At 50.4% G+C, this 26271-nt stretch overlaps 1 protein-coding gene across 5 annotated transcripts; it reads left to right on the forward strand.

Moving 5' to 3' along the window:
* Positions 1-1002: 1002 nt before the first annotated feature.
* On the forward strand, positions 1003-26271 carry SLC43A1 (solute carrier family 43 member 1; the record flags this gene model as incomplete). 5 transcript variants are annotated; one of them, XM_081064612.1, is made up of 16 exons in its annotated part: positions 1003-1143; positions 1301-1583; positions 2852-3018; positions 11020-11197; positions 11314-11369; positions 11501-11577; positions 13972-14064; positions 16030-16163; positions 17096-17271; positions 18406-18552; positions 18644-18679; positions 18888-19038; positions 21041-21182; positions 21415-21488; positions 23195-23318; positions 25573-26271. In XM_081064612.1, the coding sequence occupies 14 exons, from the start codon at positions 2865-2867 to the stop codon at positions 25711-25713; spliced, it is 1683 nt and encodes a 560-aa protein (XP_080920738.1). In that variant the 3' UTR covers positions 25714-26271. The 5 variants fall into 5 exon arrangements, with proteins under 5 accessions (XP_080920738.1, XP_080920739.1, XP_080920740.1 ...); XM_081064613.1 differs by lacking the exon at positions 1003-1143 and having other exon boundaries at positions 1194-1583; XM_081064614.1 differs by lacking the exons at positions 1003-1143; positions 1301-1583 and adding an exon at positions 2021-2189.

The raw sequence follows: 26271 nt of genomic DNA on the forward strand, positions 1-26271 counted from the left end.
GGGATCCATGACCATCTTGGGTTAGATCCCTTACTCTAGGACCCCTTGTGCTAAGCTAAGGAGTTTGACCTTGATCTGGAAATTCTGGGAGATAGTATGAAATTTAAGAAGTGAAACCATCAGAGCCTGACACTGTGCTCTTGCCAAGAGAATTCCTTGTGCCTTTTCCAAAGCTATACCTTCACTCTGGACCTGGAGGAATGGAAAGGGCCACACTTAAAAGCCAGGCAGATCTGAGTTTGCGTCCTGCCTCCACCCACTGTGTTCCAGCTGCTCGCTGCCTGTCTTTTCCCTCTGAAAAGTTGTGAGGTTTAAATGAGATCAGGATGTTTTGAGGATTTAATGATAATTTTTGTTTGGAAAGTGCCCAGCATATAGTAGCCACTCAGCAAATTTCAGTTCTTCTCTTGGCTTGGTGGCTCAGCTGTTCAGAGATGCCCTCTTGTTTGATGTCCTCTTGGAACTTCCCGGGCAGTTGCTCACATGCCCAGAGCGTTGTGGCTACCGTATCACTAACATTGCTTTCCACATGCTGTTTTACCTCTCTATCGATTTGTCTTTGTCATCTTATTAGTCCACACCCCAGTCCACGTAATGACACCTCCCCTCTTTTACAGATGAGGAAACAGCCCCCAGGAAGTGGAGAAATGTACCAGGAATCAATCAGTTAATAAGTGTCTAGAAGCTCCCCACCACCAGGTCTTCTGAAAAAATTATAATGACAGCTGCAACGATAATGAACATTTACTACGCTTACTAGGTACCAGCTGCTGTGCAGAGCATTTTACCAGTAGTGTAACACCCAATTCCACCCCACATCCCCACAGGTAGGCAGGCACTACTATATTGTTATTCGAATTTACAGAGGAGAAACCCGAGGCCCAAAGACGTAAAGCAAGTTGCCCTAGGTAACCCAGGCCAGTCAATTTGAAAAGCAAGACTCAGACCTCTATTTGACCAACTCCTAAGAAACCTGTGTCGTTCTGCCTCTTAAAAAACATTGCTCCCAACTGCACAGTTTAAAACCCCACCCAAGCCTGCGTTTTGTCGCGATCTGTCTGCGGCAGCCCAAGCTGGTTGTTTTCATCAAGGATACAGAGGGTGCTGCCTGATTGGTCTGGGGGCCGAGGGAGAGAGAAGGAGGTAAGGGTGGAAATTTTAGGTGCTGGGTCGTGTGCCGGGGACCAGAGGGCGAGTCACGTGCGCGTGAAACTCGATCTAGGAGGAGGGGAAGGGAGCCCCCGCCCCTATCTCCGGGTGCAGCTCCGGACGGGTATAAATACAACTATCAACGCCGTAGGTCCACTTCGTCCCTGTCTTGCTTTGGGGACTGGTGTCGCCCGGAGGGTCCCCAGCTCCCGGACGTGTTCCGAGGGGGTGACAGTGGGCGAGAAAATCACCAAGCTGTCGGGCTGAACCTCCAAGGCTGCCGGGATCCGGCGCGCAGCGAAGTGCTGAGCGCGGGTGCTGGTTAAGGCTGGGCCCGCCCGACACGGGACACGGAGAGTGTGGACGCGCCGCCCAGGCGCTGCGCTCCCAGAGGCGTCCGCGGCTGCAGGAGGGGCGTCTGCCCCCCACCCGAGGTGAGCAGAGGGTGGGGGTCGGGGTCCCGGGCTGCACATGCGCCGGCAGCCACCTGGGTCCGCTGCCACCGACACTCCTAGGCTCTACAACAAAACCCGTTACCTGAGCCCTTGGGTCCCGCAGCGCCTTGTCCAGTCTCTCCATGCGCGTCCTTCCTCCCCTTTACTCTACTCCCTCCGACTCCCCTCTTCCTCTCGGCCCCCTCTGGCCGCACTTCTCTGTTCAGAACGACACTCTAGGGGGTGTCCAACGGACCTGCGGGAATGCCTGAATCCAGAGCCCCATTTCACAGACGAGGGGACTGAGGCCCGCCTCCCCCGGAGAACGGATTCCCGCTTTCCTCCCTCCTGCCCTTCCTTGACCCGCTCCTCTCTGTTTTGCTCGGTCTCACCCTCTGGCCGCTCCACACACCCGCGCCGCGGCGGCAGCGGGGGGAGCTCGGGCTCTTTCCCTTCTGGTAAACACACCCGCCAGCCCGTCCGCTGCCGCTGCCCTTATAAAGTCAGCGGCCGCCGGACTTCCTGCCGGAGCGGGAGCCCCCTCCCCTGGCTGGAGCCGGCGGGAGGGCTCCGAGGCGCGCAGCGGGTTGCTCTGCGCCCTCCGGAGTGAGTGAGGGGCGCCCCGGGGCACAGGCGGAGCAGGAGGCCCGGGTCTGGGTCTCAGTCCACGTGGCAGCTGTTGGCTTGCATCGAGAGACTGTAGGGACCCTGGTCGCCTGGCGCGAAAACGGGGAGGGCTAGCTGTCGCCCAGTCCCAGAGAGGAGTGGTCTTAAAGGGCCACAGGCAGGGGGTGGGGTGGGGGCGGCGGTGTCTTAGGCCAGCCTCAGACTTCCCTTTCCTCCTCCCGCTGGCTTCTGGGGGTCCTTTCTGGCTCGGGAGGCCAGATACTGGCCAGCGGTGGCTTCAGAGTGCCCTCTGCCCCTTGCTGACCTCTGGGGGCTTGGGAAAGTGCGGGTTTGGCCCCCGGGAGCGGGGCTCTGCGGGTCCTGGCCTGGGTGGAAGAGCACGGCAGCGCGCCAGCAAGCTGTTGAGCTAAGACAGGACCTTCGTTGTCTTGATAGTGGCCCGGCGGGAACTCAATGCCACGTGCGCCCCTGGCACTGCCAGTACGCCCTGAGCCAGCTCGGCGGCACCCGCTGGGAAGCCCAGGGCTGTATGGGGCCTCCATGAATGCCCCCTCGTGGGCTGGTTCAGCAGCCACCATGATGCAGGACCCTTGCCAGGGGCCGCTGGGGGGCCCTTCGCTCAGCGCTCTGTTCCTGTGCAGGCTCGCGGCCAGCATGGCCCCCACGCTGCAGCAGGCGTACCGGCGGCGCTGGTGGATGGCATGCACAGCCGTGCTGGAGAACCTCTTCTTTTCTGCCGTGCTCCTGGGCTGGGCCTCCCTGCTGATCATGCTCAAGAGCGAGGGCTTCTATTCCAGCATGTGCCCAGGTAAGCCCGAGAAGGGGCCAGCCAGGCTGGAGGAGGGGAAGCAGAGGGGGAAAGTGGACACCAGAGAAGGACAGGTGGCCGAGCGGACAGGAAGCAGGGCTGCTTAAACCCGGGCATTGGGCAGGGAGTTGGAGAGGCCACTTCTTGACCTCTTCAAACTTCATCTAGAGAATGGGCAGCGCTCTGCCCACTCTGCCTCCTTTATCTAATACAGTCTTCACTGATGCCAGGTATCCTGCTGGGTGTCCAGGTGCTGGATGGACCAGCAGAGTCCTAAGCCCTTGGGCAGCCTCAGGTCTAGAGCAAAATGAAGACTTCTAGAATGGAATTGCTGCCGGTACACCTAGCTGGGGAAGGATTTCTGGAAGGATCAATAAAGTGCAGGAGAACCTACAGAGTTGATTGCATGTAAAGGTCCTGCACGCCTTTTTCAGGACCTTGAACCCCCAAATCTTCAAGTCACCCATTTGTACATTTCATCAATAGCCTAATGAAATGAGACTATTAACTTTCAGTCTCAGGCATCCAGGAGTATTCCCATTTTCTATTTCAATAATGTGGACTGTGTGTGACCCCCAATGAGTGTGTGGAAATTCTAATATTCCATATGTAAGATAACCTAACCATATCTGACATATAATTGCCCTGGGTTGTCTGCTGGAAGGGTTATCTTCCTTTTCTGGGAAGATAACCAGCCTAAGGAGCTGGATGGATGTGGATTTTGGCCCTCCCCCTGCTTATTCTCTTCCTCCAACTTCCATATTGTGGAACAGGGTCTTGGAGGAAGGCCATCTTGGGTTCCAATCCCAGCTTCCACGAGTTTTACCAGCTGGGTGATATCAGCGAGTTCCTTAAAACATTGAGCCTCATTTGCCTGGTCTGCAAAATGGGAATAATATTATAATAATACTGGGGGTGCCAAAAAATGTATACAAGTGGACACTTTGGTCAATGCTGCTCAAGCAGTAGTTTGCTGTAATCACAAGTGTCTGGACACTAACGGTAACCACTTTGAGCACCTCTTGTAATTGCAAAAGTCAAATGTGACTTGTATTCATCTTCTGTTATCAGTATATATTGAGTATTACAATTTTAATAGTTATTTCCTTTCTTAAAATGTGTATACATTTGTTTGGCACCCTCTGTATTTATCCCACAGGGGTGCTGTGAGAGTCCATGGTGGTTGATAAACATTAGCATCATTCAGTTCCTGGCTTTATGGGGGGGGTTCCTCAACTCAAGTCCCTGCAGGCACCTGCCTTGGTTGTGGGAAGAAAGCTGAGGCCTTGGAGGTTGCTCCACCCATGCCAAGGTTATCTGTAAGGAAACAGCTGGTGTCATGGAGGAATGGCCCAATTGCAGGGTGATGGGGGCCCCAGGAGGTGGAGATTAGAGTTGGTAGCTGGCCTGGGGAGGCAGGTTGGGTCAGGAGGATTAGGTTTGGGATGAAATGATAGGTGTTTCAGGGTGACTAAGAGAACCAGGCAGAGAGCTAGGAGGGCTTTGGGGAGCCCCATTTGCAAATAGAGGTGGGGAGTTCAGGTCCCATCTGAGTTATTTACCCTCAAGACTGGAGAGGACTTGTCCTTGTGGCTTTGATGCCAACCCCTGCCAATCCAATAGCTTCTTTCTGCCTTCTCCACATGTTTTTTTTTTTAATCAACTTTATTGAAAGCTACTTTACATCACACATTTTGAGGAGGTTTGACAAATTTATACACCTCAGGAACCATCACCATAGTCAGTATTGAGAATATTTCCATCACCCCCCCAAACTCCTGCTTCCCTTTTACTGCCCATCCCTCCACCTGTGCTTTTTAAAAATATGGACAAGAGCTTTATTAAGATATAAGTCACATATCTTACAATTCACCCATTTAAAGTATACAACTTAATAATAGTTATGGGAATGTAATGTACAGAACAGGGAACATAGTCAATAATACTGTAATAGCTATATATGAAGTTATAAGGATACTGGACTTTTTAGGGTGATCACTTTTAACGTTATATAAATGTTTAATCGTTAAGTTTACACCTGCAATTAGTATAATATGGTATGTTAACTGTAATTGAAAAATTCAAAACTAAAATTTAAAAACTATTAAAAATAAATAAAGAAATGGTCTTTGAAGAAAATAGTTGCAGTTGCCTGAAACTAAAAAAAAAAAAAAAAAAAAAAAAAGTAGTTGCAGTTGAATAAATGTACTTAATGCGTGAAAAGAAAAACAAAACAAAACAAAAAATAAAGTACACGATTTAATGGTTTTTAGCATATTCAGAGTTGTGCAACGATCACCACAATCAATTTTGGAACATTTTCTTGATACCAAAAAGTACCCATTATCAATACCTACTCTCCCCACTCCTCCCTCCACCCCCAAGAACTAGGAAACCACTCATCTACTTTCTGTCATAGGTCTGCATATGACAAAAATAGATTTCTGAACATTTCACCTAAATGGCATCTTATAATATGTAGGCTTTAGGGACAGGCTTCTCTCACTTAGCATAGTGTTTTCAAGGTTCCTCCAGGTTGTAGCATGTGTTAGGCCTTAGTTTCTAATATTCCATTGAATGGATCTACCACATTTTATTTATCCGTTCATCAGTGATGGCCATGTGGGTTGTTTCCACTTTTTGGCTCTTATGAAAAAGGCTCCTATTCACGTACAAGTTTTTCTTTGGACACATGCTTTCCTTCCGCTTAGGTATATGTCTAGGAATGGAAGTGCTGGACCATTAGGGTAACTCTATGTTTAACATTTTGAGGAATGGCTAGACTGTTTTCCAAAGTGGCTGCACTATTTTGCATTCCCACCAGCGGTGTATTGAGGGTTCCAGTTTCTCCATATCCTAGACAACACTTGTCATTGCTCATCCTTTTTGTTATAGCCATCAAGTGGACATAAAGTATTATCTTTTTGTGGTTTTTAATTTGCATTTCCTTAATGGCTAATGATGTTGGAAATCTTTTGTGTACTTCTCGGCCTTTGGTATATCTTCTTTGTAAAAATGTCTGTTCAGAGCCTTTGCCAATTTTAAAATTGGGTTGTTTGCCTTTTTATTTTTGAGCTGTAAGAGTACATAATATTCTAGGTACAAGTCCCTTATCAGATAGTGATTTGCAAAATTTTTCTCCCACTGTGGGTTGTCTTTTCACATTCTTCACGTGAAAAGCACAAAACTTTAGGGGCACAAAAGTTTTCAATATTGATGAAGCCTAATCTATGTATTTTTTCTTTTACCATTTGTATTTTGGTGTCATGTTTAAGATACCATTGCCTAATCTAAGGTTGCAAAGATTTCTGCTTATGTTTTCCCCTAAGAGTTTTCTGTTTTAGCTCTTACATTTAGATCTTCGGTCCATGGGGAGTTAAGTTTTGTATGCGGTGTGTGATATCCGCCTGGGTGGGGTTTTAAGTTGCCCAGAAGTAAGTGTGTGTCTGAGCCTGGTTGTTTGGAGTCTCTAGAGGTGACCAACGTGAACTTTCCTCCTCTTCTCAGAACTTATTTGCCTGTTTTTGGAAAGCAGGGCACCACAGGTCTCTCTTCCCCCACCACTCTTTCATTCAAGGGACTCCAGCCTCCGTCCTTGAGACATCAGGCTGATTGGGGGTGCTGTACCCTATTCTATCTCAGTTATGCTGCCCTATCAAAAGTGCCTATTTTCTGCTTCTTGAAGCCTCATTCACTTTGGTCTTGGCCTCCCTCTATATGGTCCCAAGAACACAAAATCAGTCCAGGAAGCTGTGTCCCCATAATGTATAAAGCAGACAGCATGACTTCCAACTCTCCTAAGTGACGGTTGGCTGATGTGAGCCAGTTACTTAACTTTCTTAATGTCTCAGTTACCCCATATGCAAAAAGGAACCAATCACCCCTACTGCAGGGCTGTTGTGAAAATGAAATGAGGGCAAGATTGCAAAGTTCTGGTGGTTCTGGATCTCCCCTTTGCCAGCCTTTGCTGTGTGAGCTTAGGCAAGTCGTCTATTTTCTCTGGATCTCCACTTCTAAGTCTGTACAATGGAGTGGAAAACCCTCATCCTCCTTGCTGCAGAGCAGTGATGTGAGGACCAAATGATGTCATTTAACAAATGTGGAGTTCATTAGTGTCAGCTTTGGGGTTTTCCCTGGCTTCTAAGCTTAACTCTGTCACTAACTTACCAAGTGTGTTTTCTCTGTCCCACCCCATGCCTCACTTAACTTGTCTTTGGGGCCATGCCCTCTGTCTTCTCAGTGCTTTCTGCTGTCCCTCTGTTAAGGTACTCCCTGGGGTGGGTGGTAACCCACCTGTAGGGGCATCACATAGAAAGAGGGCTGTGTGACTCAGAATTTAGGCAGGGGCAGTTCAGTTTATCACACACTCCTGTATATCCCACATAAGTGCCGAAATAAGAAAACAGTGGCTGAAGTTCATTGAGCATTTTCTATTTGCTAACTAGATCTTTAGCCCTCACAACAAATCTGTGGTGTAGGTATTATTATTGACCCTATTTATAGAAGAGAAAGCTGAAGCTCAGAGATGTGAAGTAACTTGCCTGAGGTCACACAGCTAATAAACAGGGAGCAGAGCAAGCATTCAACCCCAAGTCTGACTTTGGAACCTTTCTTCTTGGTCTCGTGGGACTAGTGTAGACCTTCTTCTCTGACCTCCTTCAGCTTGGGGGAGTCCAGACATAGACAAGACTACTAGCTAGAGCCCAATCCTTTGGGAGTTTTGGTGAATGTGACTGTGTCATTTGCAGGAAAGCAAAGAAACAGGGGATGAGGAAGGGCTCACTGACCGGGGAGACCAAGAAAATAGGATCGTTTGTGAGTGTTTATGCAGCAACCCTCAGAGCCAGCCTCTCAAGTGGCTGCCACCACTCTCCCCATTTCACAGATGGGATACCAGAGCCTCGGTTTCAGCAGCACAGCTAATGGAGCCAGCGTTTAGCCATGCTCTGGACTCCACAGGCAGATGGATGAACGATGATCCTGTTTTCCATTGTTTCCCAGACCTAGTCATTTGTAGTTCACCTTCATGACCTCACTATTTCTGTGTGCTCTAGGTGCTATTATTTACTTAGTACTACCTTTTAAATCAACCCACTTAAAAAAATAAACCTCAGTTTAAAGTGTAATATTCTTGGGATCTTGGGTTTGATGTTACTTACAAACACACATATACACATTTGTACACATATGTTTCTAACATACATACATATATATCCCTAACAACACACACTTGTATATGTGTATGTATATATGTGTGTGTTTTGATACTGATTCAAATAACTAATAGCTATGAAACACCAAAAACCATTCCATGTGCCTCCTAAACCCATCCTGAGCACCCACCCCATTTGTTGTGTACACCACACTTGGGGAAACACCGTTTTCCCTGGCTTCTAAGCTTAACTCTGTCACTTACCAAGTATGTTTTCTCTGTCCCACCCTACGCCTCACTTGACTTGTCTGTCAAAGTGAGACAGTTGGGCTGGATTTCAAAGACCTCTTCTATTGTCTTGACATAGCTAGACGTCTAAGAGGTCTTTGCTTCTTGGCCTGCATCCCTCTTGCTTCAGAAGTCTGGCTTTATTTAAGCACGCAGAGTGATCAGGTCTCAGGAACTAGCTCGTATTAGTCAAACTCACAAGAGGCTGATCAATATACCAGAGAAACGAATGTGTTAATTGACCTGGAGCTATTAGCAACCCCGGGGGCTGGAATTCTGCACCGGTGGGAGAATGGATTTCTTTGCCAGCTCTCGCGTCTGCTTGGAAACTTGCTAAGCTGCCCTGTCCAGGACAGAGAGGTTCTGTGATACAATGGAAAAGTGTTGGTGCTGGAAATTGTCTTGAGTTTGAATCTGAGACTGCCTGTAAGGGGTGGTGTGGCTGTGAGCTGCTTTGCTTCTTGGAGCCTCACCATCTATAAAATGGGGATCATATACTTGCTTTTTATGGTTGTGAGGATTCAATGAGATGCTACACAAAAAAAGCCTGGCACAAAGTAGGTGTTAATTAATTGAGAGGTAGTAGGACTGTTCGTGAGAGACAAGTGTTATTTGATGGTCAGAGACTTCGAAGCAGGGACAGTATCTAATTCAGGGGCTGCAAACTAAAAGGCCAACAGAGGCCAGGCAGTTAATAATTGGCAAATCAGGACAGATGTAAGATGCCTAATGTCTGAGAGTTAAAAGTGAGGTGAAGACTTGGGTGACCTAGAGAAGGCAAGCCCTGGTGAAAAGGGGTGCCTTCTACTCAGCTTCAGCAATGGCCAGATCTTCTGACTTCTTAAACAGAGGCCAGGCTTCTGGATTTTTTATGTGATAACTCCTGATTTTAAACTGGCACTCAATTAAAATTGCCAAGCCAAGCAAAACTTGTGTGTGGGCCATTGCTGGTGCGCCGTGTGCAGCCTCTGGCCTAAATGATCTTTGTGTTTCTTCCTGCATTACCCACTGTCCCAACACAGTGCCTGTCACACAGCAGATGTCCAGTTAGTGTGAGTAGATGGAATAATAAATGGGTGCAGACAAACCTGGTGGAGAAATGAACAGTGATCTTAAAATCGCTAAATTATGGGGCTAGCCTGAACCCCAAAGCTGTGTGGTCTCAACTGCTAATCACTTCTTCCAGGTGCCTGAGCGCTTGGGGGCTGGTACCTATGGATGGAAACTCCCCATGGCCCAATGCAGCTTTTCACCTGGTGGGCCAGCACTTATGATCTGAAAGTCTTCTTTGTTAGATCACTTCACCCTTCTGCCACACGCATGCCCTTCAGATACCTGAAGTCAGGGGTCATTGTCACCATTGAGGGCAGATACCATCCCCCGCCCAGAAATCAGGCACTGTTACATCTTCCTGTCACAGCACCTGGAATTCTTTAAATCAGCATCTGCTCTTTTCCTTGTGTACTATCTAATATAAGCCTCACAAGAGCTGAGATCTTCCTGTCTTATGCACTGTAGGATCCTCAGCACCTAGAGAAGAGGCTGATCACATTGTGACCCTCCAGGGGGGCCATCATCTCCCCTTCATCAGCCATTTCAGGAGCTCCTTCTCTGGGCCAGGCCCTGTACAAAGGTCTCTGTTCACCTTCTCCAACTGGATCTCCTAAAGAGCCCGAGGGTTAGGCATTCCCTGCTCCCTTTTACAGGCAAGGGGCCTGAGGATCAAAGAGAGGACGTTACATGTCCGAGGTTGCTCGGCTAGTAAGGGTGGTGGTGGGAATTCAGACCCTGACCGCTCTGCCTTCCAGGTGCGCCCTGAGTTTGCCCTTGGCAATGATGCCTAAGTAACAAATAGGAGGCAGCTACCTCATGGCTCACTGAGCATTGAGGGAAGTGAAATCACCCTCCTTCCCCCACTAGCCTTTTTCATTAACTTGTCTCAACTCCAAGTTGGCAGTTTACCTGGAGGACACGTCCTCCAAGTGAACTTCTAAGGGGTATTGGAGGGCAGTGCCACGGTCCTAATGCTGCACCTCAGTTTCATCATCTGGAGACTGGAAATACTTTATTAGCTGACTCCTGGGGCTGCTGTGGGCTAATACAGTGATTGTTGAAAACAGTGCCTAGTACATAGTTGAGTGCTCAATAAATATTAGCTATTATTTTATCAGAATGTCATTTCTGGGGCGAGCTGCCTGCAAGTTTTAAGTGAATCTTGTTACATCAACTGAGCATCACTCACTGACTTTGTCCCTGGATTCGAGGGTGCTTCCTGTTGGGGGTCTAGGACCCGCTAAGCTTGGCCATTGAGTGAATGTTACAACTTGGTAAATACTGTGGTGTCCGTGAGCTCACTTGAGCTAGCTGAGGCCTCTGATTGGGTGTCTGGCAGCCCTGGGGTCACATGCTGGTCACTGCCATCTCTGGAGCCCCATCCCCCCCGGCTGGCAGTAAATCAGAGGCACGGGATTTGAGTGCAGGACCCCTGATGCCAGGCCACTCTCTCCTGTGCCCAGCTGCTCCTGCTGTCATGTGCTGAGCCCTCCCTTCCCCCTCCTCAGCTGAGAACACCACCAATGCCACTCAGGATGTACAGCTCCGCTGGCCCAGCTGTGACGCCCAGGAAGAGATGCTCAACCTGGGCTTCACCATCGGCTCCTTTGTGCTCAGCGCCACCACCCTGCCACTGGGGATCCTCATGGACCGTTTTGGCCCCCGGCCCACACGGCTGGTTGGCAGGTGAGGTGGCGGGGCCAGGCCTTGGGGAGCTGGAGGGCAGGGACTGGTGCTGCAGGGGGAGGGGAGGCTCCGAGTGTTAACAGTCAACTTCTTCCCCTCCCTCCACATCTCCACAGTGCCACCTTCGCGGCATCCTGCACCCTCATGGCCCTGGCCTCTTGGGACACCAAAGGTGAGAGGTCTGGCCTCTCGTGCCCCCACGAGAAAAGAATGAGTGGGATAAAGGTGGATGTTTACCCCAGCTCCTGCCCTTGGCCTCCCACAGCTCCCAAATGCCCTCATTCACCCCTCTCCCATTCCCAGTTCTCTCTCCGTTGATATTCCTGGCACTGTCCCTGAATGGCTTTGGTGGTATCTGCCTAACGTTCTCTTCACTCACGGTGAGTATGACAGGCTCCGGCTTGGCAGCAGGGCACCAGGAGTGGGGTGGGGGCGGGAGTGAGTGAAGGTGAGAGTGGAGACGGGCCAGTGCACACAGATCAAACGTGTGTGTGTGTGTGTGTGTGTGTGTGTGTCTGTGTGTGTGTTGAGCCCATACTGTCCATTGAGCTCTGTTCTAGACACTGGGGCTATAGCACAAACAGAAGTGAACTCCTGCACCTTGTGGGAGCTTGCGTTCAGGGTTTGGGGGAACAGGCAATCCCCAAAATAAATAAACTAATCAATTTTGTCCGTAGTCGTAAGGGCTGGAAAGAAAATAAAACTGGGTAATGCGATAGTGACAGGAAGGGAGCAGCTTGGGACAATGTGTGTGTTTGCCTAGTGTATGTGTGGTGCTGTCCACCAGAAAGGGCGTGAGAAGGCAAATGTATTTGTGAGTGTATTCCATCAAACCATATAAAATTGCTGATGTTGACCTTACGTGACCTCTAAAAACGGCTTTCTCACATGTCCCGCCCTCTTATGCACATGTGTCAGTGTTTTGCGTGTGTCACTCTAAGTGTGTATGTTTATGTACGTGGGTGAGGGAGTATAAAGGTTCAAGGCTTATGAGTGTGTGATCGGGGAAGTGGTTTCTGGGTGGACCAGCCTCTGGAACTGGCTGTTTATCTCTGGCTGGGCTGTTTATTTCTGATGAGGGCCGCCTGACCACCAAACTGGGTGTTTTTGGCTGAATTGCACCTCGGCCCTTCATTCCAGCCCAGGACATTTCACAACTCTCTTAAGGAAGCAGATCCCTTCCTCTCCGCCCCCTTCCGCAGCGTCTTCTCCGCGCTGTGCAACTTGGCCCGCGGCCCTGAATCCCTTTCCTTTGCTTTGCTCTGCCCTGCGCGGCGCAGCGGGAAGCCTAACCTTGGACCCTGTGCTGGCAGGCCTAGAGGGCAGGCCTAGGGGGCTCGGCCTGCAGACCGGCCGCCTCTCCTCCCCCTGCCCCGCCGCCAGTAATCTCCAACCAATGGCAGGGCCCGGCGCCAGCCCCGGCCCCGCCCCGCGGGCCCCTGTGGTAGCTCGCATCCGAACCAGGACGTCCAGTGCTGCCCAGCCCGGCAGCCCAGGGTTAGCCAGGCTGGCCCTGCGCCGTTCTGGGTGGAGACAGCGCTCTGGGACCCACGGGTTATGGGGCGGGGAGGCACGGCGGCACAAGGGCCTGGACGCCCTCAGCGCTGGCACTTTCCCTGGTGGCCTTGGCAGCGTGCCTTGGAGATACAGGGTTTCAGGGAAACCTCTGCCCGAGTAGGGGGTCAGCCTGGCCCCACACTGTTTTCATAGCTACTGGGAGGTTGGTGGGGGACTCAGTTCTCTGTTTATCCACCTTCCTTTTCAGAGTTATTTGAGGTTCCCTTCTGGGCTTGGGTTTTCCCTTTTGTGGAGAGGGTTTTAAGCCTCTAAGGCCCTTCCCAGCTATGGGATCTGTTGACCTGGGGAGGATGATGGGGTCAGAGAGGGCGGCATGACTTTGCTTTCCCCTCCCCTGAGGGTTTGGCTCAGGCCAGTGAGCAGAACATAAGACCAATTAATTCTCTACTGGTGGGAGTTTTGTGCACGTCAGAGCCACCACCTCTCCTGGAAACCTGGCCTCCCTTCATCCCACCCTCACCTCCCTAGTCTGTCCCATGACTTGTCCTGGCTCAGCAGAAACTGTGAACTGGGTCCTTTGGGGCCACTGGGAAGGGTAAGGGGCACCATCCTGTTACAGAGTCAGCCATGGTCACAGCCTTGCGTCTCAGATAGGACTAGAATGGCCAGACAGGGGAGAAAGTCATTAATGTGCTCTGTGAACTTGAATACATTTCCTTCTGTCTCTGGGCCTCAATTTTTTTATCTGTCAAATAAGTTGCGCTAGATCAGTGTTTGTTTGTTTTTTTTAATTAATATATTTTTCGATGACAGTTGACATACAATATCATATTAGTTTCAGGTGTACAACATAGTGATTAGACATGTCTGTACCGCACAAAGTAGATCAGTGTTTCTTAAACACCCATTCCATGGGTTATAAAGAGGTATCACACAATAAAGGGCTCCATATGCCACTAACGTAGGAAACCCTAGGGTTAAACAAAATTGACAAAATTTCTCTTTGAGGGCGCTTCTGGGAGCCTTTTAGATGCTAAAGTGCCTTGGGAGTCTATAGGAGGGTGGTTGGAGCAATTTCCGACATTGATTTGCCTTAGAACTTTTCTGTGGCGTCTCATGGGGCTACTGCTCCTGGGGCTCACTGTGCGGACAGCTGGGCTGGATGCTTCCAAGTTTTTCAGGCGGGGCTGGGAAGGGGGAGCCCTGGGCTGATGTTGAGGTCTCCCCTGCTCACTGGCGCTGTCTTCTTCCCTCAGTTACCCAACATGTTTGGGAACCTGCGCTCCACTATCATGGCCCTCCTGATTGGGTCCTATGCCTCTTCTGCCATCACGTTCCCAGGAATCAAGGTATGGAGCTGCCTGGGGGTACAGTGAGGTCACTGGGTTTTCTTGTTGTTGTTGTTTTTTAATTTTTATTGGGGAACAGTGTGTTTCTCCAGGGCCCATCAGCTCCAAGTGCCCATCAGCTCCAAGTCGTTGTCCCTCAATCTAGCTGTGGAGGGCGCAGCTCAGCTCCAAACCACCATTCCCCCCTCCCCCCTTCCCCATACTCAGTGGCAGCTCGTTGTCTTCAATCTAGTTGTGGAGGGCACAGCTCACTGGCCCATGTGGGAATCGAACCGGCTACCCTGTTGTTCAGAGCTTGCACTCTAACCAACTGAGCTATGTGGCCGCCCCTCCCTGGGTTTTCTTTTGCCTTTACGCAAGGACTGGGTGGGGCTGGGTACATAGTGGCTAGTGTCTGGTGACTCAGTTCCAGCCACTCAGAGGTCACTTCCCAACACCTCTGGGGGGAAAAGCACTGAGGCATCATGGGAAGAGACTACACCCTGCTGCCGACCAGCGGGCCTGATTTTTCTTCTCTCCTCCTTTCCTTTACCGTTGACCCAGTCCAGGCCTTCATCCTCTCTTCTGGGCCGGTGCACGCTTTCTCAGCTGGGCTCCTTGCCTCTGATCTTTCACTTCTCCCGTCTGTCATTCATATGACTTCCAGAATGGTCTTAGATGGAGGACTTGCTCACACACCCGCTTTGCCTGCAGAATCAAGTTCATCCTCTCATGCATTCAAGGCCTTTGGGTCTCTGGCCTTACCCCACCTGTCCAGCCACATCTCCTTCCCTGGGCCTAGAGAGGCTGGGTAACTTGGGTCCAAGGTCACAAATGTTAGGCCAGATCCTAGACAGGTCAGTGTGGTGGACCTAGAGCCCACAGGCCTGAGTGTTGGTTCTGGGCAAGCCTGGGGCCTCATTTCTTCCTTTGATATCAAATGGTAACAAAGTGCTCTTTCAGCTGGGCCACAGTATGCCCCTCACATTCCGCCTTGGGCAGCTGGTTTGTTAGTTTAGAAGGCACTTGGCTCAGCGTGTACAAATGAGTTTGAGAGTGTGTATTGGTGGGGTGGCCGTTAATTAGTCAGGTAGCAACAGGCATGGAAGGTGGCAGTTCTCCCTTCTCTTCAACTTAGGCAACTAAGTGGGGTTTGAGGAGCCAGATCTTACCCCTACTCATTAGGGGGTAGGGTCCTCTGAAGCTCTGTCCTGCCCACAGGGAAGAAAGAGCCCCAAGGCCCAAGGAGCCCCCAGGAGGAGCAGATTTCCTGGACAGCACTGGAGCTCTGGGCAGTAGTTAGAGGGGGAGGATAGACGTCAGTCATTCTAGGCAGAGGATGGCAGAGAGGTCCCAGTAGGGGGGCTGACACATTGGCACAGGATGCCAATCAATTCAGAACCTACTAGGAGTCCTGGGTTAGGAGGCCTTGAGCTGAGCATTGCACACCTCCCCTCCCCTCTCAGTGTCGCATCGGGGAGCACCTGTGAACAGTGAAATAAGTGAAAGGTGAAATTAGTCCGCTTTGGTTTGTCGTCCCCCGAGGGAACAGGCCAGGAACGGGCAGGGTAAACACAGTTTGGCCTGGTGAACCGAGAGCCTTAATTCTCCTCTTTTAGACATAAAATGAAATGATATTTTTGTGTAAAAACAAACACGTATGGAGCCATGGGCAAAGTTTGTGTGTCTTTTTAAGATAATTGAGCTTTCAAAGACATTTTGAGCTGTGGCCAGCAACGTCAGCACCTTATGGGAACGACTTCACCCTACTTTAGGGAGACTGCAGTGAAAAAGGAAGAGGATGGTGGGGCTTCTAGGTCTGACTCTTATCCTCTGGTCTTGGTTTCCTCATCTGCATTGGACAAAAGGAATGAGGTAGAAGAGACTTTCTCTAAGGCCTCTGAGGCCTGGGTTCTACCTCTGGCTGGAAGAGGCGGGTCTGGGGCCAGGTGGCCTCCCTCATGGACCTGCCCTCTCCTCCCACAGCTGATCTACGATGCCGGTGTGTCCTTCATGGTCATCATGTTCACCTGGTCGGGCCTGGCCTGCCTCATCTTTCTTAACTGTGCCCTCAACTGGCCCAGTGAAGCCTTTCCTGCTCCTGAGGAAAGCAGCTACACGTGAGTGGCTCGATGGGGGCGCTGGGGTGGGAGGGGGACCCCCTGTTGCAGAGAGAGAGGCCAGATGTGTGATGATGTGATGGACAGAAACAGCTTTAGGGTCAGAGAGACCTAGATTTGCAAATCACCTGAGCTCTCTGAGCTCTGCTTTTTCATCCTTACCCACCCACGGGTGTTTGGAATAGACCTGGCACATTACAGGTCAAAACGTGGTGACTGTTATCATTATTATCCTTTCTGGGTTTCAAGGATGGAATTCAGAGTAGAAGGGACCCCAGCAATAGTGCCATGTGCTATGTGGACCCAGAGGGGAGATACAAAGGAATCAAACACCCCACACTTTGTGGGGCAGCCTGAACACCAACTTTTTCCAGCCCCCTATCAGTTTACCAGGGGATTGTGTGTGTGTGTGTGTGTGTGTGTGTGTGTGTTGCTCCACTACAAAGCACATAGGGTGCCTGTCAAACAGCTGGTATTTATCAAGTGTCTCCTGTATGCTAGGCCCTGCTTAGCCCTCATATACTTCTCAAACAGCCCTATAACGTGGATTCTGTTAACTCCCTTAATAATACAGGTGCAGGAAACAAAGTGACTTTCCTAAGGTCATACCATTGAAAGGAGGGTGAATCTGAGGTTGGAGCCAGGCTCTCTGACTCCAGTCAGAGTTCTCAATGCTGCCTCTATGGCAACAACCCCAGTGGAAAATGATTCATCCACGCTTTACTTCCTGGGCACTAAGCTGGTCCTTGGGCCGGGCTCTGAGGGACCCAGACGTGAGCCCTGCACTACAGAGCTTATCAATGGACATGTCAGAGCTGGGTAAAGGGGTGCTCGGTACCCCTGGGATGCCTGGGACAGATCCCTGGAGGCAGGCTGTTGAGGGTGGGCTCTATGGGGCTGGTTCCCACTTGTTCCCACCTGGCTGCTGGCAGGAAAACGATCAAGATCACTGGGCTGGCCCTGGATCACAAGATAACAGGTGACCGCTTCTACACACATGTGACCAACGTGGGTCAGAGGCTGAACCAGAAGGCCTCCAGCATGGAGGAGAATGACCTCTATATTTCCTCCCAGGACGTTCGTGGTACCTCAGAAAACCCTCGTGAGAGTGAGTGTCAAGGTGCCAGTCTTGGGGGGCGGGGAAGGTGGGTCCTCACGCCTGGTGAGCACTCATGCCCAAGGGCTCCCCTCTCCCCTCTTCAGTTCTCATAACACCCCAAGATGGAGGTGGGTAATCCCCATCGACAGAATTGGGGAACGGGGTGGGGGGGAAATCAGAGCTCATAGAACTCTGGGAAGTTCAGATTCAGGAGTACTCTGCTGGATTCCTGGGGTGACGGAGAGAGGAGCTTCCAGAATGGGGCAGGGTCTCCAGGCCTGTGGAGAAGTGGGTTTCATCAGGACTTCCTGCAACCTCTGAGCCTCTTGCATCAGGTGCATAGCCAGGTGAGCCAGCCTCCGGGCTGAGGCTCGCCAATGCCTGGCTGGCTGGCGCCCCCTGCTGGTCGCAGGAAGAGCTGCAACCCGCCTCCTGCCGGGGTCACTTCCCACAGTGTCAATTTTGAGATTAGTGAAGGAGCACTGGTCTTGGAGTCAGGACGTGGGGGTTTGAGTCCCGCTCCTCAGTTGCAGGTGAGGTGACTTGGATAGGTCACTTAACCCTGCTCTCGCTTTCCTCATTTCTTAAATGAGCACTAATAACACTCACCTCACAGGGAAGCTGGTTGTGAGGATTGAATGAAGTCATGAAAGCGGAAGCTCTTTGTAAACTGCAGAACGCTGTGCAGTTACGAAGGTGTTATCCCCGCTGCTGGTCCTCCCGTGGCCGACTTACGGGGGTGAGCTGAGTCAGGCTGACCTACAGCTTCCAGCTCCCTGAGCTTGGGCAAGTCATTGAACTGCCTGAGCCACAGTTTCCCCGTCTATAAAATGCGGTAAAGACAGGTGTTGTATGATTGGATTAAATGGGATAATATGCGTTAAGAATGCTGTACATAGTAAGTGCTTAATTAATAGTAGCTGGAGTTGTTACCACACCAAACATAGGGTTTACAGAGGTCACCTGAAAATATTCAGGTTGAGATAGTTACAGAACTGGGCAAGAACTTGGAGTCTAGTAAGTCCAAACCCTTGTTTTTGAAGAAACCCGTCTCTCTAAAGTCACATAGAACTGCAACAGCTAGGACATTCAGAGGGACATGGAAGATCTGGGGCTCAGAGGTGCCCCCTGCTGTCTCCCCAGAGTCTGTCCCCTTACGCAAGAGCCTCTGCTCCCCCATTTTCCTGTGGAGCCTCCTCACCATGGGCATAACCCAGCTGCGGGTCATCTTCTACATGGCCGCCATGAACAAGATGTTGGAGTACCTCGTGACTGGTGGCCCGGAACATGGTGAGGTGCTGCTGAGCCCACTGGGGACCCAGGACGGTCACTCTGGCTGAGCTCCTCTCACCCTGACTTCTCCCCCTGCCACTCCCAACAGAGACAGTTGTCCTGAAACAAAAGGCAGCAGAGACAGGTAAGGGAATGAAAGTTGGGGCCCTGGCCTGCACCCACCTTGCCACTGCTTGCTTTGAAGGAAGCCTGGACACACCTTATCACCCTGGGCATTTGGGGGTTCTAAGAATCTGGGGTCAGAAGAAGGCTATTTTGGCACTCCCTCTTCTCCGCTGGAAGGGGGTGGTGATGCCAGCTCCTGACCCCACTTCCCTTCCCACCCTGCCCAGTTGGGTTCTACACCTCCATCTTCGGGGGCCTGCAGCTGCTGTGCCTTCTCACCTGCCCTCTCATCGGCTATATCATGGACTGGCGGATCAAGGACTGCGTGGATCAAGGACTCAGTGGTGGCACTGAGGGCATTGCCCTTGGAGATGCCAGGTGACCCACACAGGGATGGTGACAGCAAGTAGTCAGATGGTGCTTTTCATTTTCTATGTGCTTTCATATCCAGCATCTTAATTCATTCTCCTAAGAACCCTGGGAGAACAGAGGTACCTCCCCATTTTACAGATGAGGAAACTGAGGCTAAGAGGGAACATGGCTTGCTTGATAGTAAGTATAGCTGGCATCAAGTGCTAACTGTGCGCTAGACAACTTGCATTGTCTTATTTAGTCCTGCAATAGCTCTCTGAGGTAGGTACATTATCCTCATTTCACAGATGAGGAAGCTGAGACACAGAAAGGTTAAGTAACTTACTCAAGGTCACACAGCTTTTAGCAGCAGGCTCTAGAACCCATGTTATAAAGGGTACACTCTAAAGGGTATACTCTAAAGCCTCCTTAAGGCTAGGAAGAGATAGAGTTGGTATATTGGATGTCTATTGCTGTATAATAAATTACTCCCAAACTTAGCATCTTTAAACAACAAACATTTATCATCCCGTATAATTTCTGAGAGTCAGGAATCTGGGACTGACTTATCTGGGAGGTTCTGTCAGAGTCTATGTCTGTTTGGGCTGCTCTAACCAAACACCACAGGCTGGTGGCTTCTCAACAAAAGTAATTTATTTCTCACAGTTCTGGAGCTGGCAGTCTGAGATCAGGGTGGTTGAGTGAGGCCCTTCTGGGTTGTAGGCTCCTCGCTGTGTCCTCCTGTGACAGAAGAAACTAGGGAGCTCCGTGGGGCCTCTTTTCTAAGGGCACTAATCCCATGATGAGGGGTCTGCCGTCATGATCTAATCACCTCCCAAAGGCCCCACCTCCTAATGCCACCCCCTTGGGCATTAGCATTTCAACAGACGAATTTCGAGTGGGAGGTGGATACGAACATTCAGACCATAGCAAGGGTCTCTCGTAGGGCTGCAGTGAAGCTGTCGGACAGGGCTGCAGTCATCTGAAGTGTTGACTGGGGTTGAAGAATCTGCTCCTAAGCTCACTCCTGTGGCTGTTGGCAGGAGGTTCGGTTCCTCCCCACCTGGGCCTCTCCACAGGGCTGCTCACCACGAGTCAGCTGGCTTCCCCCAGAGCGACATCTTAGGGAGGGGGACCAAGACAGAATCTGCAGTGTCTTTCGTAATGCTATCTCAGAAGTGACACACCATCACTCCTGTTGTGTTCTATTGGTTACACAGAGTAACTGGTACAGTGTGCAGGGGGACCCACGGGGTACGAACACCAGGAGGCAGGGGTCTTTGGGGACATCTTGTTGGCTGGAGACCACTGTTGTGTCTTGAACCGACGTCTTCTGACTACTGTGCTCTTTTTCTGCTAATCCCATAGTCCCTGTTTGTCCTGAGAGGCTGGGAGAGGGAGACTAGGAGAGAAGGTGTCTAAGGAACACACAGTGGCTTCCCTCCCCGCTGGCAGTGCCGCTGCCCTGGTACCCAGCTTTCCTCCTCAGCCCTCTGCTCCTGGCGGCCACGTTCCATTAGCAGGGCCCTTCTATCTAGGACTGATGGGCAGCCTGCCCTCATCCCAGCCTCCTCTCCCCTGGGCCATCCGGAGAGCCCTTGACCTTGCTGCAGAGAGGGGCTTGCTGGGCAGTCACATTTGTCCAGGCTGGTTGGCAGAGACACTTTCCTGGGGCTTCCAGTGAGAAACGGTGTGAGAGCTCCCCATTCTCCACCTTGCTTCCCATCCTTGAGTCTCAGACTTCAGTGTGCATGTGAAATGCTTGGGATCTTTGTCTAAATGCAGATTCCTGGGCCCCACTCTAGGGAGTCTGAGGTTTGTGGCGAGGCCTTGGAATCTGCATTTTTAAGGAAGGCCCCAGGGGATGCTGGTACAGTTGGTGAGGGAGCCATACTTTGAGAAACAGTGTTCTCCCTTTTCTGCTGCCCTGATAGCAAAGGAACAGCAGGAGGGGGAGAGGCCAAGGCTCAGAACCAGGGAGCTCCCCAGGAGGCAGAGGCAGCCGCCAATGACGGTCTGTTCTCCTCAGGGATGGGGTTGCCACCAAGTCCGCCCGACCACGCTACCGCAAGATCCAGAAGCTCACCAATGCCATCAACGCCTTCACCCTGACCAACTTTCTGCTTGTGGCCTTTGGCATCACCTGCCTCATTAACAACTTACACCTCCAGGTACCCACCTCCGTCCTCCCCACTCTCTCTGCCTCCCAGGACTCCTCCAAAGAGATAGAATCTGCCTTCCAGGAAACATGGTTCTTGTCTTCTGGGTTTTCCAAGAAGTATTTATAGTAAGTTGGTTGGTCGAGAAGGTAGGCATGTGTAGATGGGCCTCTTCACCTCATCCATCCTTCATCCTGTTCCCACACCCGCTCTTAACCTCTTCCTTCTCTCTTTTTGGTTTCAGTTTGTGACCTTTGTCCTGCACACCATAGTTCGAGGTTTCTACCACTCAGCTTGTGGAGGCCTTTACGCTGCAGTGTGAGTCAGCCTGGGGTTCACTGCCTTCCTGAGCACCCCTCCCCTCATAACTAGAGGATCCCAGAGCAGTCACAAGGGCCCCAGATACCCCATAAGGCACCCTTCCCACCGCTGGTAGGCATGCCCTCCCCAGCCTCCCTGGAATGCTGACGTCTCAGAGGGTGGGGTGGGTGGAGAGGATTGGTGGGGAGCTGCGAGGCCATCTGGTCCACTGCCCTCTCCAAGTTCCTCTAATGACGGGAAGCTCACTTCCTCAGAGGCAGCCCATTTTACCGCAGGAGAACAGGAGAATTCCACTGTCAGAAAGGCTTCTTTTAGAGGAAGCTGAAATACTTGATTTGATGACACTTCGGTCCTATGTTTGCTCTGTGGAATGGCTCCCAAACTGGCCTTTCCATACGTCAGCCCTATAGAAATGTCCAGACAGCGATTTTCCAGCTTTGGGTTGAATGGCCCCCAGTTCCCTTTCTCTTCCGGTTCCCACTGCCAGGCGCTGCCAAGGGGCTCTCCCTTGTGTACATGATGGAGCAATATAGGGTATTACAATAGTGGTGAAAAACCATAACTGTTACTGAATACTTATTCCGTGGCAGGCAATGTGAGACACTTGACCAGCACCCCCTTATCTAAACCTCACTACAGCCATCTCAGTTCTGCTTTCTTCATTTGCTCAAGCTGAAATGTTGGTGTCAGCTACCCATTCCACACAGCCCAAATCTAACCCTTCTTATCATCTCCACCTCCTCTGTCCTAGATTGTTGTAGCAGCCTCTGGATGGTCTCCCCTCAGCTGCCCTTGCCTTCCCTTGGGCTATTTTTAACACAGGAGCTAGAGACACCTGTTAGAACATAAGTCTCTTCATGGCATTCCATGGCTTCCCGTTTTGTCTCACTCAAAGAAAAAGCCAAAGGTTTTATTGTGACTTAAAAGGCCATGGGAGCTCTCTACCCCCTTTCTTCCTCTTCCCAGCTCACACACTTCCCTCCTCCTATGGCCTCTTCAGTGCCTCAGATACCCCAAGCATGTTCTCTACTTGGGATCTGTGTAGTTGCTGTTCCCTCTTCCTAGAACATTCTTCCTCCAGCTATTCGCAAGGCTCGCAGTCGTCTCACCTTCTCCAGATCTTTACCCAGCTGTCCTCTACTCAGTGAGTCCTTCCCTGGCCATCCTATCTACAATTGCAACTTTCTTAACACCCTCACCCTGTTTCTCTACTTCTCTTCTTAGCACTTATCACCATCGAACACACTGTTTTTATCTTGCTTATTGGGTGACTACCGCCTGCCCCACCAGAATGCCACCTCCATGAGGACAGGAATCTTTGTCTGGTTCGTGGCTGAATCTCCCGGCACCTAGACTGGCACCTGGCACATAGTAGGAGCTCAATAAATATTTGTTAAGAATAAACGAAGAGCCCAGTGAAGTTAGGTTTATCCCTGTTTTCAGTGGAGGAAGTGAGACTCAGAGAGGTTGAGTTACTTGTTATTATCACATAGATAGGAGGCGTCACGAGCCTCCTTGGTGGCCCTGAAGTCATGGCATATATACCCTCTAGGCCAGGGACCAAAGAGCACATGCGAAGAGCCTGAATTCGTAAGTCCTATGTTGCCTGGCTAATATAACGTGGTGTCCAGGGAGGGGCGCAGGAGGCATGCCAGGCTGGAAGGCCACACGCCCTTCATGCTTGGACCCCTTCTCATCAACAGGTTCCCGTCCAACCACTTTGGCACACTGACAGGCCTGCAGTCCCTCATCAGTGCTGTGTCTGCCCTGCTCCAGCAGCCGCTCTTCAAGGCCATGGTGGGGCCCTTGAAAGGAAATTCCTTCTGGGTAAGAACTGGGGATGTCCTGAGGGGAACAGGAGCCCTTTTCCTGGGTGCAGCCCAGGAGCTGGAGGCAGGGGAGCTTGTATGTGCTAGAATCCCTCGCCCCTCTCTCAGCCAGGAGATGCCTTTAGGAGTCTCTAATCTGGGGGTTCCCAAGCTGACTGCCCAACAGAACCCCTCACAGAGTGTTAAAGACACATTCTCCAGCCTTCTGAATTAGCGTCTCTTGGCCTGGGTCCAGGAGTCTGTTTTTCATAAGCTCCCAGGTGACATGTGAAGTGGCCCAGTTCTGATTTGATCCAGTTCCACCATATGCAGGGACCTTCTCCAGCACCCCTGAGAAGGGGTTCCTCCAATCCCCCCCAGTGACAACACCTCTCCTACACAAGGCAGCAGCCACTGGTACTGTCGGAAAGGCTTCCTTACAGTGAACTGACGTCTGCCTCCCTAAAGCTGATCTCTCTGCCCCGGGGGCCACCCACTCCCCATAAACCCTTCTCCCATAAGAATGATGACGAAATGACAGGTGCCATTTACGGAGCACTCGCTGGGTGCTAAGCACACCGTGTACTTTCTTTTCAATTATATAGTTAACATTCAATATTATTGTATATTAGTTTCAGGTGTACTGCATAGTGGTTAGACATTTATAAAATTTATGAAGTGATTCTCCCGATTAGTCTAGTACCCACCTGGCACCATACATAGTTGGTACAATGTTATTGACTATATTCCCTAGGCTGCACTTCACATCCCCATGACTATTTTTTAACTACCAATTTATACTTGTTAATCTCTTCACCTTTTTCATCCAGTCCCCCAAGCCCCCTCCCATCTGGTGACCATCAGTTTGTTCTCTGTATCTATGAATCTATTTCTGTTTTGTTTGTTCATTTATTTTGTTCTTTAGAGTCCACCTATAAGTGAGATCATGGTATTTGTCTTTCTCTGTTTGACTTATTTCACTTAGCGTAATACCTTCTAGGTTCATTCATGTTATTGCAAGTGATAAGATTTCATTCTTTTTCATGGCTGAGTAATATTTACATATATATATCGTATATATGATATATATATATGTATGCCACATCTTCTTTATCCAATTGCCTATTGATTGGCACTTAGGTTGGTTCCATATCTTGGCTATTGTAAATAACACTGCAGTAAACATAGCAGTGCATATATCTTTTCAATTTGGTTTTTTGGATTTCTTCAGATACATACCCAGAAGTGGATTGCTGGGTGATAAAGTAGTTCTATTTTTATTTTAATTTTATTTTATTTTAATTTTCTGAGGAACCTCCATGCTGTTTTCCATAGTGGCTGCACCAATCTGCAATCCCACCACAGTGCACAAGCGTTCCCTTTTCTCCACATCCGCGCCAGCACTTGTTGTTTGTTGATGTATTGATGATGGCCATCCTGACAGGTGTGAAGTGATCTCACTATGGTTTAATTTGCCTTTCTGTGATGATTAGTGACGTTGAGCATCTTTTCATGTCCATTGGCCATCTCTATGTCCTCTTTGGAGAAATGTCTCTTCAGGTCCTTTGCCCATTTTTTAAATTGGATTGTTTGGGTGTTTTTGGTGTTGAGTTGTGGGAGTTCTTTATAAATTTTGGATAGTAACCCCTTATCAGATGTATCATTGGTGCATAATACCATCTACTTCTATCACTTCATCTTTGCTCTGAGAAGGAGGCACTTAGAGTTGAGATGACTTGTTCAGAGTCACAAAGCGAGTAATGAGGGGGGTGAACTGAGTGCAAGCCCATGGGAGGCCACTGTGCTGAGCCCCCCAAGCCTTCTGTTCTCTCGGCTATGTGTTCCAGCTCCTCTAACTGCCTGGGAGCTCTTCTCACCCCCTCAAATAATCCCACTGTCAGCATCCTCAGAGGTTCAGGTTCCTAGCCTGGAAGGCCCCAGTTTAGGAGCTGCCTGGCCAGCCCAGACTCCTTTGGTTCTGCCCACTTCCTCATGTCTACCTGGAGGGTGCCAGAGCGTGTAGGCACTGGCACACTGGCATTAGCCAGGGTTCACACCAGACTCTGCCACTTCACAAGGCTGCTTAATAGTAAATAAGATACTTTTGGAACAGTGATTGAGCACAATAAGTTCTAGTTATATTTATTATTCTGGAATAGGACCTGGAGTGAAACGGCTGCCTTCTCCTCCCTGTTGGAGGCCATGGTGGGTCCCCGAGGGAGATGTGGGAGAATAGGAAACTACCTGACTCTGTCTCTCTCTTTGTTCTAAAGGTGAATCTGGGCCTCCTGCTATTCTCACTCCTGGGATTCCTGCTACCTTCCTACCTCTTCTACTACCGTGCCCGGCTCCAGAGGGAGCACACCACTGACTGGGAGGGCCCCCTGAAGGCACCTGGCAGCGCAGACCTCTGAGGCCAAGAGGCCTGGATAACAGGCAGCTAAGGCCTGAGCAACAAAGGGAATGCCTCATATGGCTTTTCTACCTGTAACACAGGCAGAGCCAGGGGCCGTGGATTTATAAATACCAAGAGAAGTTCTATTTTTGTAGGGACTTGCTAAAAGGCAAAAAATAAACCCTAAAAAAAAATCCCCATGACTGGAGATGGCCCCTGTGCTAGAAGGATGGGGGCTCTTCCTCCTCAGATTGGAGGAGACCAGGGTGCGAGGCTGCCCTTTCTCTGGGCTTTGTTCTAGGGGCCTGCCTCCTGGTGCCTCCTGGGGGCTTGTGCGATCAGCAAACATGATACCCCTGAGGTCCCTGTGCAATGCCCAGAGTGTGCATACGTGTGTGTGTGTGTGTGTGTGTGTGTGTGTGTGTGCGAAACAACCTTCCCCTCAGAGGAAAGGGGCCTGAGGTGCTTGCTGTGTCCTGGATGGGGTAAGCCCCTTCCAGGGGCTGGAGGGCAGGTCCCCTCCCTGGTGCTGCTTCTTGCAGATCTTAGTGGAAATAAAAAGGGAGGTGAGAGACTG

Source organism: Rhinolophus hipposideros, assembly GCF_964194185.1.
Source record: "Rhinolophus hipposideros genome assembly, chromosome: 10".
Lineage (NCBI taxonomy): Eukaryota > Metazoa > Chordata > Mammalia > Chiroptera > Rhinolophidae > Rhinolophus > Rhinolophus hipposideros.